Genomic DNA, 18,902 nt, shown 5'->3' on the forward strand with positions numbered 1-18,902 from the left:
TAGAGCCACTGCAAAGGCTGAGGCAGGACGATAGCCCACAAGTTAAGGCCAGAACTATAGTAACCTTGAATCAAAAAAGAAAAAAAAAAAGGCCTCAGGGATAAAGTTAGGCCATACCTTAAAAAACTAAAACCTAGTTTTATACCCCAGCCTTCTATGAACAACTGGAATTCTCGGTTAGCTGCTGCCATACAATAAAGTGTTATGTACCTCTCTCCAAGGGCACTTAGTGTGTCCCTAGCAACCCCACATTTCACAGTGTCAACACATCGCCAGAGACCAGCAGCCCTTTCCCTGGGAAGTATATACCACATTTGTATTATGTTAAGCTCTAGCAATGGTAGGGAAGTTAGTCCTGGTACAAGAATAAAGAACAGACCAACCACAACTTTAAATCAGTTTTATTGACACAGAAACACAACACACTTGCCTCCCTGACACCCCCACACCCAATGTAGATATCTCTCTCTCTCTTCTTTTCCCTTTAGAATAAGCTGTTTGGTGAAAGCAGTAAAGGGCAGGCCACTTCTACAGTCCAGCCTACACCCCTAGGCCCTGTAGAGCGGGCACTGCTCGGAACCTGTTGGGGAGGCAGTCCATACTATGCTTGGCCAGCCAGAGGCATCCAGTCCCTAAGAATAGACTTCTCCCACAAATACCAAGCCCTGAGTTTGCTAGGCTTCCTCTCTGCTCTTGCTAGGAAAGAGATCTTGGGGCCTGGACCACAGAGGCAAGAACTCCGGTGGTAACTTGAGATGTCGTTTGGCTAGTTTCTTAAGGCCCAGGCACCCCAAAAAAAGCCTAAGTGGTGGGGGGTGAGTTTCAATGCCCCTATTTAAAATGCACTGGTAACATTAAACAGATTAAGCCAGCTTAACCAAACGCCAGAATAACACTAAGCTGTAAAGAAAGCAAGGTCAGACCTGCTTATACCAGGCCAGACACAAAATGCCAAGAAGCCCAAGGTGGAGTGTCAAAAACAACCCGAGGACACTGCCCAGGAGCTAAAAAGCCTATACTCAGGAGCCCCTGGGTGACAGGAAGCAAAGAAAGAAAATACCTAAATCTTAAAAACCAAAAAAAGAAAGCCCAACTGCAAGGAAACCCAAGCCTGACAGTGCTGCCCTCCAGCCCCTGCCCCTGGACCAGGCAGTCTCTCCTCCTCCAGTCAATTTTCTCCCCTAGGCTAGATGGAGCACATCACAGCGCAGTTTAAAAAGCTTCTAATGCCAGTTCATAAACATCTTCATTTACTATTGGTGATTACATGTGAATAATATGCTTATACTGTTCTTTATGGAAAACAATTTCAACGAGTCAACTCCGAGAACACAATGGGCAACCCTCAACCTGAGCCCCTCAATGTCCTTCCTTAGACAGCCAGAAACACTCTCATCTGTCCCAGGGCTGCCTAACTTCCCCTTCCCCCACTGTGGCTCTGGGGCAAAGCATCCTCTATGACCATTAGTCCTCATCAGATAAGTTCTGGTCCAGGGGGTAAACCATGAACATCACATCTGGCCGAGAGGGGACACAGGGATGACCTGGACGTACAATCTCAAAGCCCAAGAAGCTGAATGTCTTCAGGAGTGGAGCTGCAGCAAAGGAAGCACAGAAGGGACTCTTATGAGGCTCAAATCCAGGGAAGATCCCATAGACGGAACAAAGTACTAAGTCCTTAAGTACTTCCCCGTGGCCACGACTCCCATTTTGTAAAGCAAGCCCTCTGCTTCCACCCCAGGCCCCACTAGCTGGGATGTGAGTCTCAAACGGTTTTGACTGCTCACCTCTGTCTTCCCGGCCCTTCCTGAAGCAGATGAAGACGTAGTTCACTTTCATCTTCTCCTCAGCAAACTCTAGCAGTGCTAACAATCTGCAGAAACAAAGAGCACTGCTCAGGCCCCACTGCCACCTCCCCAGACCTCCACACCACCCACAAAAGGGCCTTTGAAGCCTAAGAGCCAGCAAAGCTAATACAGAATCTCCAGGTAAAGGTTCCCATTTGAAGACCTCAACCTAGAGCCATATATTAAGAGAAAAATAAGTCGCAGATGGGACTGGGGGTGTCTATCCTTAACCGAGTTCTTCACTTGAAAGTAACACTGTCTTAACCAGTGCAGGAAAGTGTGGGGCCTTCAACAGAACCCAGTTCACTGTGGGTATTACAATGGGTCCAGGTGTGGTGGCTAACTCCTTTACTGCTAGCACTCCGGAGGCAGAGGCAAGTGAATCTCTGTGAATTTGAGGCCAGTATGATCTACATAGTTCCAATAGTGAAAACCTATCTCAAAAGAAAAACTGGGGTCAGTCCAGAGAATTGTCCTGGGACTGCTTTTTACAGATAGGCTACTTGAAGAACAATGTTCAGTCCAATGAAATCCCATTCTACCTGTATTCCCTGGTCTTTGAAACTGCACCTCTGTATGGTGGAACAAGGGAAACTGACATCTACTGATTAACTGGTGAGTGATGGGTTAATATGTAAACAATTTCCTTTAATTATAACCTAGAGCAGGCCTGATTTACTGCTAAAAATAACCTATAACAAAGCATTATCTACCTGAAGCATCTAGAGCTAAGGGAAAAGGTATAGACTCCCCTATAAAGCTGCTATCCCCAATAACCATTCTCTTCATTGTCTCCTTACCCTTCTTTGCTCCCATCAGCTAATAATCCATCTGGGATTTCTATAAACAAGCTCTGGCTGGACAGGACTGCATCCCAGGAAGAGACCTTCACCTCGGTGACCTCATACTGGAAATGGACGATGTGAGGTTTCCCATCGTTCACAGGGAGGTCCTGGGTTACAGTGAGCTTCTCGTCCTGAAAAGGAAAGTTAGGGCAGAGGACAGGATAATTAGTACAAGCTACATCCTATGCTCCCTAAACCAGGGGTGCTGGCATCCCTTGAACCATTCTTGGGGTAGCATGGCTCATGGGCATGTCAGAAATGCAAACCTCTCAGTTAGCCATCTGCAGCCATTTCTATGAATGGCTGCTATTGGTAAAAGCAGCACTTGGAGCCAGGCAGTAGTGGCGCACGCCTTTAATCCCAGCACTCGGGAGGCAGAGGCAGGTGGATCTTTGCGAGTTTGTGCCCAATCTGGTCTACAAGAGCTAGTCCAGGGCAGGCACCAAAGCTACAGAGAATCCCTGCCTCAAAAATAAATAAATAAATAAATGCAAAATAAAATACAAAAGCAGCACTTGGTTGGGAAAGGCAATCTTTACTAAGAACCAACCAAGTGCTGAGCACTGTGCAAAGTACTATTCATGTATTAGTATCTCCACCTTAAATATGATGTAACACAGCAAGAGCACTTTAGTAACTGGCCCCGTTGAGATTAAAACCCAGGTCTCCTTGACCTGAAAGCTTGTCAGGGCTTTCCCTCGCTAAGAGAAAACATCAAAAACAAATGAAGTTCCAGCATTGCTGCACTGGGGACTGAGACAGGAGGATTATGAGTTAAAGACCAGCCTGGAATACACAAGGTCTTTCTTATAGTTTTGTTTGTTTTTGAGACAGGATTTCACTCTATTGGCCTGGAATGCCTAGAGAGCCACCTGCCTTTGCTCCTGAGTGTTGAAATTAAAAGCGTATGCTATCACTTGTGGCCTAAGACCTTGCCTTTGAAAAAAAAAAATTTATATGAATAGCTACACATGGCAGTACACACCTATAATCCCAGCACTCAAGAGTTAAAAGTCAAGTCCTTGCACACAGAACTCAGATGCCCTGTTAACTTTCCATTCCCAGTCTAAGAAAGAAGCTGGACCAAGTCCTGAGCTTCAGTCAACAGCAGATTAAAAGACAACGAATAGTACTAATATTCTCTCTCTAGGATTCCAGAAAAGGCAAACAGCAGCTTCAGTTGAAAAGGTTATCAGTTCCTGTTTTTTCCCCTCAGTCACCCTACTACCTCTGCCTAAGAGAAAACTAAGGAAAAATTGCAACATTTGAGCAGCTGCTCAGTGGGATCTACAAGGCTTCACCCAAGCGTCTATACAAAATCCTCCTTACCTTATATATTAGAGCTGAGAGAGAAGGATCCCTGCCGCCCCCTCGCCCACCGGGGATCTTCGACAGTGGGTGAGGGGCATCAGGAGCACCACAGAGGCCCTGGAACAATGTGCCTGCAGCACTGGAGCTGGGGACAGTTACTCAAAGGCAAAATACTACTGCAAGAGACATAAGGTCAGAAAGTAAACACCAAGACATTTATAAAATCCACACCCTTTCAGCCCTCCCTCTGCCTAAACAAGTATTCTAAGGCTACACCACTGCCCAAATTCTTTCTACTTGAGCTTCCAGAAATGCTACTTTTTTGAGTCAAGATTCATAAAGAATCACAGAAGGCAACAGGAGTCCCTGCTGGATGTTCTAACACAGAAGTCTAGCCTCATGCCTACCCACCAGTCTCTTTCCTTAACCATCTGTGCCTTAGTCGCCTATATGGCACAATCACTAAGCTTCAGAAGAAGTGACAACATGGGCTGGGAAACTACCAAGGCCACTCACTTTTCATCCTCCACCTCTAAAACAACTGCAATTAAAAAAAAAAAAAAAAACAACAAAACTCCAAATTGTTCTACAGATATGAATGAACCAAGTCTTGGATTTGGCTCCAGAGTATCATGATAGAGCCCATCCCTGATCTGCCACCAAATTCTGGGCCTTCCACTTTCTCAGGCCCATTGACCAGAGCATGAGAACGTGGGTAATGTTGACACTGTCAAAATAGACACAATCACAAGAAAAAGGGTATCTGCTGCGCTCTAAATAATTGAATTGCCGAGGCTCAAATGGCTTACACACGTGTGAAAGATCTCCAGGCCCTGTTTCCACCACCTGTATCTGGCAGCCACTTTTCATCTTCGGGTGGATGCAAAGGGTTCCAGATCTGCCCTACTGCCCTCTCTGGTTCTGATTTAATGGCAGGGAAAGAGGAAAACAGTGCATCATGGCTCAGCAACAGGCCTGTCCTACAGCCACAACACACTACCACAGGGGAACCAGAAGCATGAGCAGGAGTGCTGCAGCCAGCACAGACAATTGCAGTTCTCTACACAACTGTGGGTTTTTGTTTTTTTGAGACAGGGTTCTCTGTGTATCTCTGGCTGTCCTGGAACTCACTTTATAGACCAGGCAGGCCTCAAAATCTTAAGAGATCCGCCTGCCTCTGCCTCCTGAGTGCTGGAATTAAAAGCGTGTACCACCACCATCACCTGACTACAGAATGTTTTTTAGCGGTATCATGCTGGCAACTTGAACAAGCCAAGTGTAGTTTATCTGCACTACAGAAATCAACATATGCTGGATGGAAATTGGGGGTTTCTTCCGCCCAGAAATGGTATGTGACATACTGGCTGGAGTTCATTCAAATGAAAATTAATGAAACTGAACATCTAGTCACCTAACCACTAACTGACCTGGATCAGCATTCCAGTTCAGGCAAGAAGTCCAAGCCAATTATGGCTCAGCTCTAAGGGGCTCCAACTGGGGGTCTAAAAGTATCCATGAATGTTTGAGAAGTGTAGCTTCTGGGGTGCAGTTCACTCCTGCAGGTGTTACCTACATCCACCTCCTGACTCCTGGAAATCATCAGGGAATACTTCTCAACTCTTAGCCTTCCCAATAGCTACTGTACAAAGGAAAGGAGCTATTTTCTACTTTACACAAGGTTATTATAACTCCCCCTTCTAAAGTAGTTAAGTAGCACAGTAGCATTGTCCAGGCAACCAACAACAACAAAATGCAGGTCCCATTGAAAGACAAACCTCATCTGAGAGGCTTCCCTTCTCAACTCTTAGTTGAGGTTCTTCTGTAGGGTACCAGAAGACTGGGCCACTGGAAAAGCTAGCTGACTGGCTGACTAGCCTACAGTGATTGGCAGAGCTATCCCAAAGACTGCACAAATCAAATACCCTGTGTGACAGATAAGAAGGTATCTTGTATACTAGAATTGCTTGGGTTTACAAAACAACTAGATCACCAAGGCCCTTGTAATTCTACAATTCTGCTGCCATACTTCTGTTTGTAAGGGATTATTCCATTTTACATGACTTGAACTAACTGAATTTAAGCCCTACATTCCAACCAGCATCCTGACTCTTACCTAATTCACACTCAGAAATGAAAGAAACCAGAGGCCACCCCAGAAAGGATCACACACAATACGTGGGGGAGGAGGAGAAACAGTCCTCTTTGTTGTCCTAGAAATAACCTCTGGAGCCTGCCTCTTTCCTACACTAATCCATAAACCTGTGATACTTTGGTTTCCTTACATCTCCATGTAAATGCAGTTAAGTTCACACCTTGGTAACAGATCACTTCCCTCCACATACACAAGTTTATCACATATAAACTCTGCTATTCCTCTGTAAAAAGCCTGCAGAAGGCATGTGTGTGTGTACACAGGGATCCAGGTTCAGTTCCCTAAGAGAAACAACTGAGTATACATGAGTTCATGTGAAGATAAAAAATTATCTTCCCTCTCCATAATGCATTGATTACTCAAAGTGAATGGTAGATTACCATACTCTTAAAATAGCTGTCATTTCTGAAGGGAAGGAATGAAAGACAAACACAGTAATTATTGGAACATGAAACTACACAGCAACAATCTTCTCTTCTGATACTGATTTTAATGTTCAAACAATATACCAAAATCAGCCACCAGTCCCATTATCAATGGAATTTAAAAGAATTTTAATTTTGTTTTGGTTTTCAAAACAAGGTTTCTCTGTGTAGCCCCTAGCTGTCCTGAAACTCACTCTGTAGACTAGGCTGGCCTTGAAATCAGAGATTGGCCCGCCTCTGCCTTCCAAAGGTATGTGCCACTACCATCCAGAAAATGACGTTTGTTTTTTTAATTTTTTTCTTTTTTAATTATTTTTATTTTATGTGAATTGGTGTTTTGCCTGCCTGTATGTCTGTGTGAGAGTGTCAGATCTTGAGTTACAGTTGTGGCCTTGCCATGTGGCTACTGGAAATTGAACCCCGGTCCTCTGGAAGAGCAGTCAAAGCTCTCAACCTCTGAGCCATCTCTCCAGCCCAAAAATGTGGTTTCCTAAAGACAAGTCTTTGACACAAGATACAAAAGTTTTGCATATTCTATTTGTTTTCAGTTTTTGCCAGGACTTCCACAGGTTTTAGTTACTCCACTAGGGGGCAGAAATGGCTCAATCCTGTCCACAAAAAAAAAAAAAAAGGAAGATTTAAATTTAAATTCATTCTTGCATGAGATGAGAGATGGCTCAACAGGTAAAGACTTGCCATTAAGCCTGATGACTCTGATCTCACACGGGAAAATGAACAAGGCTCTGACCTCCATACACTATTCACATGCACACATAATAGATGAATGAACGTAAGCATTTTTAAAGAAGTTTAAGGCCAGAGGCTGAAAAGATTAAGTCAAGTGTATTATACTGTACCCAGTTGGCCCACTCTTGTTTTACAGAAGAGAAAATAGACTATACTGAAAATGAAGGTGTTAGGTATGCACATCCAAGGCAGCTCATAAGACACGGCGCTTAGGACTGCCACTGTGCCTGTTCCTCCGTTGTTAAAGGACCTGCTGCCCTGAAAACACGTCAGATCATCCAGTACCATCCATATACAGTTCACTTACTGTCCATAATTCAGGGAGCTAAGTGTGAATGCCTGCCTAGGAAGAACAGGGCCCTGGGTTCAATTCTCCAGCAATCAATGATCTATGAATGTTGTCTGCAATGTCCTTAGCAAGCCATGAAATTACAGACCTGTACCACTACACCAGAGCTATCCTTAAATATAATGACAAAGGACTTCTAGGGCTGGAGATGTGCCTCAGTCCCAGTACCACAAGGAAAAGGAAAAGGAAAAACTCAACAAGTGACTCACATTTATAGTCCCAGGTCTCTGGAGGCTGAAGCAGGAAACTGTGATGAATTCAATGCTAGCCCCAAGCTACAGTGATTTAAGGGGGTGGAGACCCTGTCTTTAAAAAAAAAAAAAAAAAAACCTTCCAGCTGACTTTGTCATTCCCCCCCCCTTTTTATTTTTAGTTTGCACAAAGCGCAACCTATTCTAACAAATACTTGGAACTCAAATTCTCATTCTCTGATAATTTTTCACTCCAATCCAGTGGTATCCTCAACCCATTCATCCCAACTGCCTGTCAGAGAGGATCAGCTGAGCCTTGGTAGTATCAAAAATCATTCCCAGTATTCTGTATTCATTCCCTCCACTTCTCCTGACCCATTCATGTCTCAGGCCCTACTTCACACAACACCCAGGCTGTTTGTACCCTAAGACTTGGAATATCTCTGCTGAGTAATCCTTATGTAAACCAAGACTAATCCAGAGCTACAAGCAACTTAGCAAAAAGGACATAAAAATAAATATAGGAAGTGTCAGCCACCTTCAATCTGTGGTGACCATAAAGGCTGATTCCCAACTGTCAATCCCTTCTGTATCAGAGAGATACTGTAATTGGTGCCAGGCATAAGTCACTTCACCAGGGCTGTCATATGCTCCAAAGGGAGCCTACTTAATCAGCACAATTATAAGAAAATGACATCACCACTCTGAAAGCAAAATTGCTGAAAGCAAAATTGGAGTTTGGTTGATTTTTCACAAGAAACATACATCAGATGGCAGCCAGAAAATCTGTACCCCTGATGTTTGCTAATCACACAGCTAACGGTGGTACATCTGCCAATGGCAGACGCCACCTATTGCCACCTGTAGGTGATGAATAGCTAAACAACTGTACTGTAAGATTTTTTACATTTTAAGTTCTTCAGTATAGTTTATACTGTTAGCTCTTCACACGGTCCAACCGCCCTGCTGAGGGCAGGATTACATCACTGTTTATATAGTATCAAAGGCCCAGGAATTTTCTTAAAGCTTTTATAATGCAAGGCATTTGCTGCTGCTAGCAGGAAACTATCTTGCTCAAATAACAAAATTCTCGTTCATCAACTGAGCCATTAATTACAGCCTACTCTATAACTTCCTGGCTTTTTTGTTTTGCTTTTTTCATTGTTGCAGGTCGCAAAGTATTATTGATCATGAAGCCCTGGCAGGTCTCGAACTCACTACGTAGACCAGGCTGCCTTGAAACTTACAGAGAGATCTGTCTGGGATGCCTCCTGAGTGCTGGCATTAAAGGCATATTTCCCCATGCCCAGCCCTTTCACTTTGAATAAGCCTTCCAAGTCATGGCATCAACCTCAATTACCACAGAATGAATGGCTTTTTCCAGAAATGCTCATTTGTAGCATACCTTTGCCCTACTCTTCAGTCTCCTTTCATATATATGCACAGCTCTAGGGCTAAATTTGGATTTCTTGGCAGAATGGGGAATTGCTATTATTAGTACCATTGCATTCTAAAGCTTACACCCAATGTAGGGGTGTTTCTGACTATACTAGCTGTCTCTACTGCCCTACACTCAACAAGCAAAACTGCTGAGAAACGGGAACTAACAAAACCAAATTATTTGGGAAGAGACAGAAATCCCATTACAGAGGAAACCATCCAGTGAAGGGCTACTACTAGAAGGGCCCTCCCTACTCCCCCAAACCACCTATGGAACCTAATGTTTCTCCCTAAAGTCCATCACAGATTGACTATAATATGGCTAACCAAGCCAGTGTTGACTGCATCTCACTGTATGTGTATGCCACAAGGTCTCAAACAGGCTCTGCACAGTGTCTGCAGCCCCTACAAATCAGGCACAGAAAGGTCACAAAATTTGATTTTCTCTTCAACTTAAACCTATTGTTCAAAACATATAATAAAGGGATCTTGTACTTGCTCTTCTGCCCTCCCCCACCATCAGGAATTCTGACATGTTGGAGATATTAATCTGAATGCTAGAAAGGAAGAACCTTGTTTTCAAAACACTGCCAGCTCTTCTGCAACAATTTCTTCCAGGAAAGTAGGCCTCCCTCTCCTGAATTTTTCACTGAGGCCAGGGAAGTTGGAAAGCCCATCCCCCACCCAATGGGAACCAAACTCTCAGCCAGCTCTCTTCACTGCACATTCAAAACACCAACACTGCCTGGGAAGAACATCCGGCCGTTATCAGAACCCCCAGTTAGGACTCCCAACAGGATTCCTTTCTGAAAACTACCGGCCAGCAGAAGAGGCTGGGAAGCACACTGTGGAAACAAGATTGCCATAAAGCATAGAAACCAGACACCCCGTACACCCCACCCCACCCCCAGGCCAAAGACCAGTGCTTGCCCAGGCCCTGGCAGCCCAGCTGACTCCTCCCTCCACCTGCCTCACATAGCCAAGCCCCTCAAATTACCAATCAACACACTAAAACAAGGGCCCTGAAGACAAGTGAGCCTGTTTTGCCACTTGAGCAGCTGGCAAGAACCTTAAGCTAACCCAACCCCTTTCTTTTTACACATAAGAACACTGGCTAAGTGAGGCACAACTGGAACTCAGATAGCTAAGCCTCAGTTAGTGAAGGCCCCAACTTAAGTGTTGGTCTCAATTACTCAAGCTGCAAAAGACTTGAATCTTAGACCCAATCAGTCCAAAGGACTCCTGAGAATGACTGCTGAAATGGTCCACTTCCAACCCCCAGAGAAAAACCCACCTCACATACCCTCCAACCTTGTCCTCCATCCTCAGCATACATATTTCCCAGACTACAACAGCACCTTTTGCATCCTGAATCATCCAAGTATACATACACCCACCTCCGCCTCCTGAGCTGTGAAGGGCTGGGTTAATGAAAATGGAATCAAAGAATGGAATGCAGTAGGGGACCTATATGCAAAGCCTCTGAAAAGGAAAAATGAAAAGGCAGGATCAGACTGTAGTAAAGAGGGTTTGGTTAAATTGGCTATAATGGCTCAAATACAACCATAACAAGCCAGGAAATAAGGAATAAGTTCCCCCCTACATGGAGAGAAGAAATGAGGATAGGAGACTAGACAAGAGTTTGAGAATTGGGAAAAGAAAATGGCTAAAAATAAAAATGGAGCAATAAAGGTATGATGTAAAATGAGTTTCTTACTTTTTTGAAAGACAGGGTTTCTTCTCTTTGTAGCCCTGACTGTCCTGGAACTCACTATAGACCAGGCTGGTCTCAAACTCAGAGATCCACCTGCCTCTGTTTTCTGAGTGTTACCACCACCACTGGCTCAGAGTTTTAACAGGAAGACTAAGAAATCTCTAAAGATGAAGTCCTTGTAAGTAGAGGACGGAACACTGCAGGAATATGATGAGAAAGGCTAAGCCTTTTGAGGGTGAAAGTGACACATGAGAATGAAGTGGAGCTTTAATGATGCACACTAGGTCTACCTTAGGCCAAAGGGCTGAACAGGTAACTGGCATTTGTTTATTTGTTTATTTTTAATGTGCAACTAGGTTTAAGGGAATAAAATGTGAGGGGAAAGCCTGGGGGGAAAAAGATAGTGTTGCTCAACAAGTAGAAAAGGGAAAGTCACAAGATCATTTGGGGTTCCTGGGCAGTAATGGCACACGCCTTTAATCCCAGCACTCAGGAGGGGGATCTCTGGGAGTTTGAGGCCAGTCTGGTCTATATATCGAGTTCCAGGACTGGCTCCATAGCTACTGAGAAACCCTGTCTCGAACCCCCTCCCTGCCAAAAAACGATCATTTGGGCTAAGAGGAGTTCAGGCTTTGACGGGAACTATGGGTGGCAGCCCTGTGTGAAGAACAGCAACAATGAAGATGATACTTGTAATAGAAGTCCTGTCTGGTGTTGGAGAGAGCGTGGCAGTTTAAGGACTGGATCTGCTTGCTGAAGGTCAGAGGCCATAAAAGTCCAATATGAGGACAGAAGATTTGGTATGTGGACTCAATGAGTTTCAGAAAAGTTCTGAAGGGGTCAGCAACAAGCCCTCCGGAGGAAGGAGATGTGACGAATCAGGTCTGAACTGCTAAGGGAAGCCACCCTAATACATAAGCTAGTGGGGTTAAACATCTTGACGAGTTGGAAAATAATGAAATATTTTGGAAAAGATAATCTGAGGCAGAAATATGGGCTATCTGGGGGAAGTGGGAAAAGAGCAAGGGAAATGGAGGGATGAGTTCTACCTACTTTGGTAGAGAGGGTAGAGAATGAAAGTTAAAGGATCCACTCCAGCAGGGCAGTGGTGGCGCACGCCTTTAATCCCAGCACTCCAGCACTAGCACTCAGGGGTAGAGGCAGGCAGATCTCTGTGTGTTCAAGGCCAGCCTGGGCTACCAGAGCTAGTTCCAGGACAAGCTCCAGAACTACAGAGAAGCACTGTCTCGAAAAAACAAAAACAAAACAAAACAAAAAGGATCCACTCCATTTCCAAAGGATATGCATGCAGCCCCTTTCTTCAACCATGGGGGAAACTGGGACTGGGCCTTTAAGTAGGTAAAGGCCCAGAGTCATGTTCTGAAGGCACTGGAGAGAAATTTAAAGATCTTCCCAGGAAAGGGGACAGGCTAAGTTGTGTGATGTAAGGATTTTAAAGATGGGGGTTAAGATGCCAAGGTAAGATGAGCTCCAAGTAAGACTTTATGATGTTTGAAGGGTTGACGTATGTAAGAAGAATGTTGGGGACATTATTAGGAAACAGGATGGAGGGCAGGAATGGAGGCATAGTGTTTGATAAATAAAAGGAATGGGGTTCCCAGACAGGAAAATGGGGCCTAACTGGAGAAGGATGGGGAAGGAAAGTGGGACCAAGGGGTGATTGGGCATCCAAAGAAGGGTGGGAACAGGGGTAAAAAGTCGAGTTGATAACTGCAGGGCACAGCTTGCCTTTGGGGAGAGGCAAGCAGGGCTGAGAGAGGAGTCTGGCTGGGGTGCAGTTTTCACTAAAGAACGGATTTAAAGCGATTAAGTGACTTGTGGAGGAGTAAGAAAAAGAAAGATTTAGGGAAGGTAAGAACCAATTCAGCGAATATGTGGGAGAAAGCCCAGTATGGGGAAATGGGCAGTTCCGCTGGATTTAAGGAGCGACTGACTGACTGGGTCCAGGTTTGTTGGGGGGAGGGCTTTGGGCGAGAAGGAAGCCCGGATGAGGGGGATGGGCCGGGCTGGAGGAAGGGGGCTAAAGGACGGAAGGAGGCCCAATTTCAGGGCTGGGGCCGGGTGGCAGGGGTGGTGAAGGAGCCAGAGGGAGCGGATGGAGGCCCCTGGGGGCCGGGGACTAGCAGCTGGAAGGGGGAGAAGGAGGCCTCTGGAGCTGCGGAGAGGGTGGGGGCGGGGAGCCTGCGCCGGGCCGTTACCTGTCCTGGGTGTTTATCATCCTCGGTGGCTCTGCTCAGGGTGGGAGGAGGCGGCGCGGGGAGTGGGTAGGTGGACGAGTGAGTGGGTGTGGGGTCGCGCGCGCGGGCCGGTCTCTGCGGGCTAAGTCCCTGTCAGGCCGCGGGCCGAGAGCCCTCCTCTTGCCTCAGCGAGCGCCTGCCTCCAACTGACCCTCCCCGGCCGCCGCCGCGCAACCGCCCCGCCCCCGAGTGCCTCATCTGCATAACCCCACCCCAGCGCCGCTTGGTGTCCTGGGAAACTGGGGCCCACAACAAAGGGCAGAGCGCCGCCCCGCCTAGGCGCAGGCGTACCAGGCAAGCTAACGTCTTGGGAAGAAGGGCGGGAGCCAAGGCGAGGGACTGGAAAGGGGTCTGGAAGCCTGGAGCTCACGTTCAGCCGCGGTCAGTCTTCGTTTCTGCTTTTTGTTTGCTTTTTGATACTGTTTCTTGTAGCTCAGGCTAGCCTCAAACTCACTGTAGGATGACCTTGAGTCCTTGATCCTCTTGCCTTCACGAACCTTCCACCAAGTGCTGGGATTTGCAGGTGCGCCCCCCCATACTGGGCACTGGATGCTTTTGTGTGGCAAAACCAGACCGTACTATTTGTAAACTCGGAGAGTGTATTTCTTCCAACAAAACAAAATCTGAAATCTAAGAATACTACTCATGTATTAATTAACACCATTTCCAGTAGGAATCTAATCCCCTAGACCTTTTCCTTCAATTCATAATGCAAATTAATCTGTCAAATAACTTAAAGCACCTTTGGGGCCCCGGCCATCTTGATGGCTCCCACTGTCAGTTGAGAAAAAAAAAAAAAACCCTCTCCATTTTGGAGACAATCTCAAATCAGTTCCCCCAGCTACTGACCAAGCACACTGTCATGTGAAGCCATGATCACAGTCTCCTCTCTTACTTGTTGACAGCAGTTTCCAGCCACAATCAATGCAAGCAACTTCAATCAATCATGCCAGGCTCCTAGTGCACTGCCACTGTCTTGACTGGTCCTCTAATCACAAATTAGTGCCAAAAGGTCAGTCAATAACATACACCCCCTCAAATCCCAGCCACACACACAGGAAAATCACAGGCACCATCAACTTAAGACTGCAATCAATAGAGAGTGGGTAAGCCTTAAATCCTACCACCTAGCAGGCAGGGGCAGATGGATCTCTGTAAGTTGAAGGCCAGCTTGGTATGTATACAGCAAGTTCCAGGCCAGCCAGGGGAACATGGTGAGGCTTTGTCTCAAAGAGAGAAACAGAAGAAAATGGCAGGGAGGGAAAGGGGGAAGGGGGGGGCACTCTCAGACCACATGCAGAAGTCACCTCCAGTCTCCCATTCAGTTCAAGTTCAGTAAGCAGCTACTCACTATGTGCTTCTGGCATGGATAGGAGTCCAGGAATACTCCATGATGGGCTAGGCGATGCATCTCTCTCTACCTACCTTGGATGTCACAATCTGGTCAGAGACAGAGGCCATCATAAATGAGGTAAGTACTGTCTGAGGGACACTGCAGAGAAAGTAACATGTGGGACAGCTTGAAGAAGGAGAGGGTAGTACTCCAAAGCTGTGGTCACCAAGACGTCCATTTCAGTACAGCCCCGGGGACCTTATCAGAGCCCTCTCAGGATCCAATGGTTCTACAGCACAAACAAAATTATAATCTTTAGATCATGAGCATACCAAGAGAGTACAGAAGGAAAGATGGAACTATCAGACTAAGGTTTTCTTCCAACAAAACTGAAGTGGTAAAAGAACCGCTGTGGTTACCATTAGATACTCAGAATCGTTCTTTTCCTCTCTACCTTGCCGGGTGGTAGTGGCGGTACACACCTTTGGTCTCAGCTTTTGGGAAGCAGAGGAAAATGGATCTCTGTGGGTTCAAGACCAACTTGGTCTACAAGAGAGTTCCCAGACAACCAGGGCTATATAAAGAAATCCTGTCCACCCCCCGCAAAAAAAAAAGATCCTCTACCTTTTACCCACACATATCCATACCTACTCTTTCAAGTTCAAGTCAGGTTAGTTCTTACATTAGTACATAACAGAATTTACTATTAAACCTAGCTCCACCCACCTGGACCCAGAAGAGCCTCAGCTTTGCCAGTCCACCCTGAGCAAGGTGCCCTGTCCTCTGAAGGACACTTTCTGATTAATCAGCTGGCAAATAGTGAGAGCACACAACGCCAATAATACCAAACTAGACCATTTATTTGCTAAGTGTTTGTGTGGAGGTAGATGGTGTGTATGGACATGATTCTGTGTGTGCAGATCCATCTCAGGTATGTGTGCATACATGTTCAAGCCAGAGGACAACCCGAGGTGATATTCTTCAGGTGTCAGCTACCTTATTTATTTGCTGATATATTTATTTATTTATTGAGACAGGGCCTTTTACTGACCCAGAATTCACAAGTAAGCTAAGCTGGTGGGTCACAAAGCCCTGGGATCCCCACCTTCACAGAGCTGGGATTGCCGGCATGAGCAAACAAGTACTGATTTATTTATTTATTTATTTTTGTTTTTTTGAGACAGAGTTTCTCTGTAGGTTTGGAGCCTGTCCTGGAACCAGCTTTTGTAGACCAGGCTGGCCTCGAACTCACAAAGATACACCTGCCTCTGCCTCCCAAGTGCTGGGATTAAAGGCGTGCGCCACCACCGCCCGGCTGCAAATTTTTTTTTTTTTTTTAAGTTTTGGGGATCACACTCAGGTCCAGGTACTTGCAAGGCAAGCACTTTACTAGCTAAGCCATCTCCCCAGCTTCTAAAGCACTAATTTTAATTTTTAATTTTTATTTTATATTGAGAATTACTATGCCTGTTAATATTCATTGAGGACCTATGTACAGCAAGAAACTTACTTGCTTGACTTTAAAGCTATCAGATGATGTTTGAATTCCCATCCAAGGTTGTCTAGATTTACACGGGAAGAGTCAGAAGCATCTGTCACAGCTTGCAGTTTAGGAAGTGAGCATCTTCATGCATCCAGGCCAGTCAGTGAAACCACAAATACTGTCCTGTATAACTGCCCCATCTATTTAATTTATTTAGTGAATTTATTTCAATTCACTAAAATAAAAACAGGGTTTGTGGTATAGCTCTGGGTAAAATGCTGGCCGACCTAGCATGTGTGAGACCCTGGGTAGGATTCCTCCCCAAACCAAAATGCCTGATGGAGCAACATAGTAAGACAAGAAACTGACCTGCTGCCAGACCTGCCCGTGTGGTTTGAAACCCCTCAGGCCTACGAAGCCCTTTTGCGTCCTGTGTGAAAACCAGGGGGAATGGCGTCCGTGGTTCAGCAGGACAGTAAGTGAGCGCTTGATTCAGCGTCTGGAAGATACCTCACAAAGTTAAAGCAGCCCTACTGCTCTTGAGGAAAGATAAGAGGGAGGATGTCCTTGAATGCTTATTGGTGCAAAAGAGAATAAGGCAGAAAAGGGTAAGAAATGCATTTTTACAAAACCAGGACTTCCAAAGGTGTTCACTCATTTGGCATCTGAACTCCCTCTGCCTGCTCTACTCAAGGCTGGCTGCACGGCCGAGGGCCCAGGCCAGCAGCTCCACACCTGTAATCAGCTCTTTGTTGAAGCTCTTTGGGAAGAGCTTAAAAAGAAAGATGAATTACTGTGTGATCAAATCTTTTGACCTTGAACTCTTGGCCCTCCTGCCTCCCTCCACCTTCCAAGCCTAGGATTCCAGGCTGTGCAGCTGGTCTTTGCAATACTGGGGATTAAAGCCAGGACTTCATGCTTGCAGGCAAACATTCTACCAACTGAGCCACCCCCAGCCCTAAAATTCATTTTTAAAATCTTTACTCGAGACTAAGCCTTGAACTTGTTATGCCACAACAATGAACTTAATCAGCCTGCCCCCACTTCTCAAGTGTGCACCAGCATGAAGGCTATTCACTTTGAGATGGGTTCGCACTATAAAATCTGGGTGGCCTGGAACTCTTGAGTTCTATTTATCTTCCTGCTCAGCAACCTAAGTACCAAGATGAGAGGTGTGTGCCACCACACCAGACTTGAACCAGAAATTTTGAGAGGTTAGGGAACTGAACCTGAAACTGGGAATGATCCAGGAGTCAGGCTTGAGAGCAGGGTTCGTGGTCAAAGACAGGACACTATTTTAGACCAACAGGAAGAGCACAAGTAGTGGTTCCCACCACCCTCCCAGCACAAGGAAGCTGGAAATGATGTGATTACTACCATCTGTCCCTCTGAGAGCCTGGGAGAATTTCCATGAGCCTCGCTGAGAGGGAAGGGAATTCGACCTTGACATAGTAAGAAAGGTAGGAGGGAAGGAAGACACTGGGGTCCTCCCCTCCCTAGGGAAGAGACAAACTGAAGGAAGAGGAGGACGTGTTCCCCATGGACGTCTCCTAGCAATGAAGAGGCCTGGACATGAGGCCGCCCAGGAACAGCAGGGCAGCCAGAGGTCAGAGTCCGTGGCCTGCTGAAGACCTGTCCTGGCTTTGGGCTTCAGGCAGTGTGCCCATTCTCTGACTTGCCACATTGTTCAGCAGTTTCCTCCTCTGAAAGTAGAGGGGGGAGCAGTAGGGGAGCAGGGCTTGTACAGCCAAGAGTAACTGGAGTAGAGTGGGGTGGGGCTTCCACAGGGAAGGGGCCTCAGTTCATTCCCATGACTGGCTGCCCTTCCGGCTACTTGGGACTTTGGAACTTCGTGGGAAAAGGTCTTGGAAGTGCTAAGTACAGTAACTATGAGTGTGTGTGTGTCCTCAAGTGTGCGTGTGCATCGGGCACGTTTTCCATTTTAGCCATGGAACGCTGCCCTATGAGAACTGCATACCAGCGTGTTCCCACAGGGCTCTGTCCTCAGAGGCTTAGAAACCCGTCCCAAGCCTGAAAGACACTGGAAGCCACAGGACCAATTCTCTGGGGAATCTCTTGGCTCCTAGCGAATACAGATCACCTGACGTCCCTGGACTAACAGGGATGCTTCTAGAACTTGCAAGCTTGCCAGCAGAACTCTACTACTAAGTGGATGTTGAAAAGCAGATGGGATAGCCGGGCAGTGGTGGTGCAAGCCTTTAATCCTAGCACTCAGGAGGCAGAGGCAGGTGAGTTTGAGGCCAGCCTGGTCTATAATAGTTAGTTCTAGGACAGGCTCCAAAACTACAGAGAAAACCCTGTCTTAAAAAAACAAAAAAAGAAAGAAAAAAGAAAGAAAGGAAGGAAGGAAAGAAGGAAAGAAAGAAGAAAGATGGGAACTGATGGGGTCCAGGAGCCAATCAGCCAGCCATTTCCACAGCATCTATGAGGAAGCCTAGAACCTTTCATAACCAACAAGATAGCAGAGCCACACACAAGCCCATGAATGGGCCAATGCTCACCCTTTAAGCAAAAAGCTCTCAAATGACACCACAAAAGAGTAGCACACAGGCCAAAGGTCACTCCAGTCCTAGCTTGTTTGACCAACCCAGTGTTTAAGAACTTTTTGAGCCAAAACAGAGATTTCACACAATAATCTATAACCTAATGGAAAATAAATATGGTTAACATGGACACATACCTTTAATCCTAGCTAGCACTCAGGAGGCAGAGGCAGGTAGATCTCTGTGAGTTGAAGGCCATCCTGGTCTACATGGTGAGTTCCAGGATAGCCAGGACTACATAGT

The 18,902-nt window shown here is 46.0% G+C and overlaps 1 protein-coding gene across 1 annotated transcript; it reads right to left on the reverse strand.

Annotated features, from left to right (window-relative positions):
* Positions 1-386: 386 nt before the first annotated feature.
* Positions 387-13,449, reverse strand: Oaz2 (ornithine decarboxylase antizyme 2). The gene is given in 6 exon segments (XM_041679645.1): positions 387-1,595; positions 1,788-1,873; positions 2,648-2,823; positions 4,022-4,102; positions 4,104-4,179; positions 13,241-13,449. Coding segments are annotated over 6 exon segments (570 nt in total). The 5' UTR covers positions 13,261-13,449; the 3' UTR covers positions 387-1,464.
* Between the last annotated feature and the right edge of the window lie 5,453 nt (positions 13,450-18,902).

The sequence above is a fragment of the Microtus oregoni genome, unplaced genomic scaffold, assembly GCF_018167655.1.
Source record: "Microtus oregoni isolate MIOR12 unplaced genomic scaffold, Mior012 000032F_ref0000030, whole genome shotgun sequence".
Lineage (NCBI taxonomy): Eukaryota > Metazoa > Chordata > Mammalia > Rodentia > Cricetidae > Microtus > Microtus oregoni.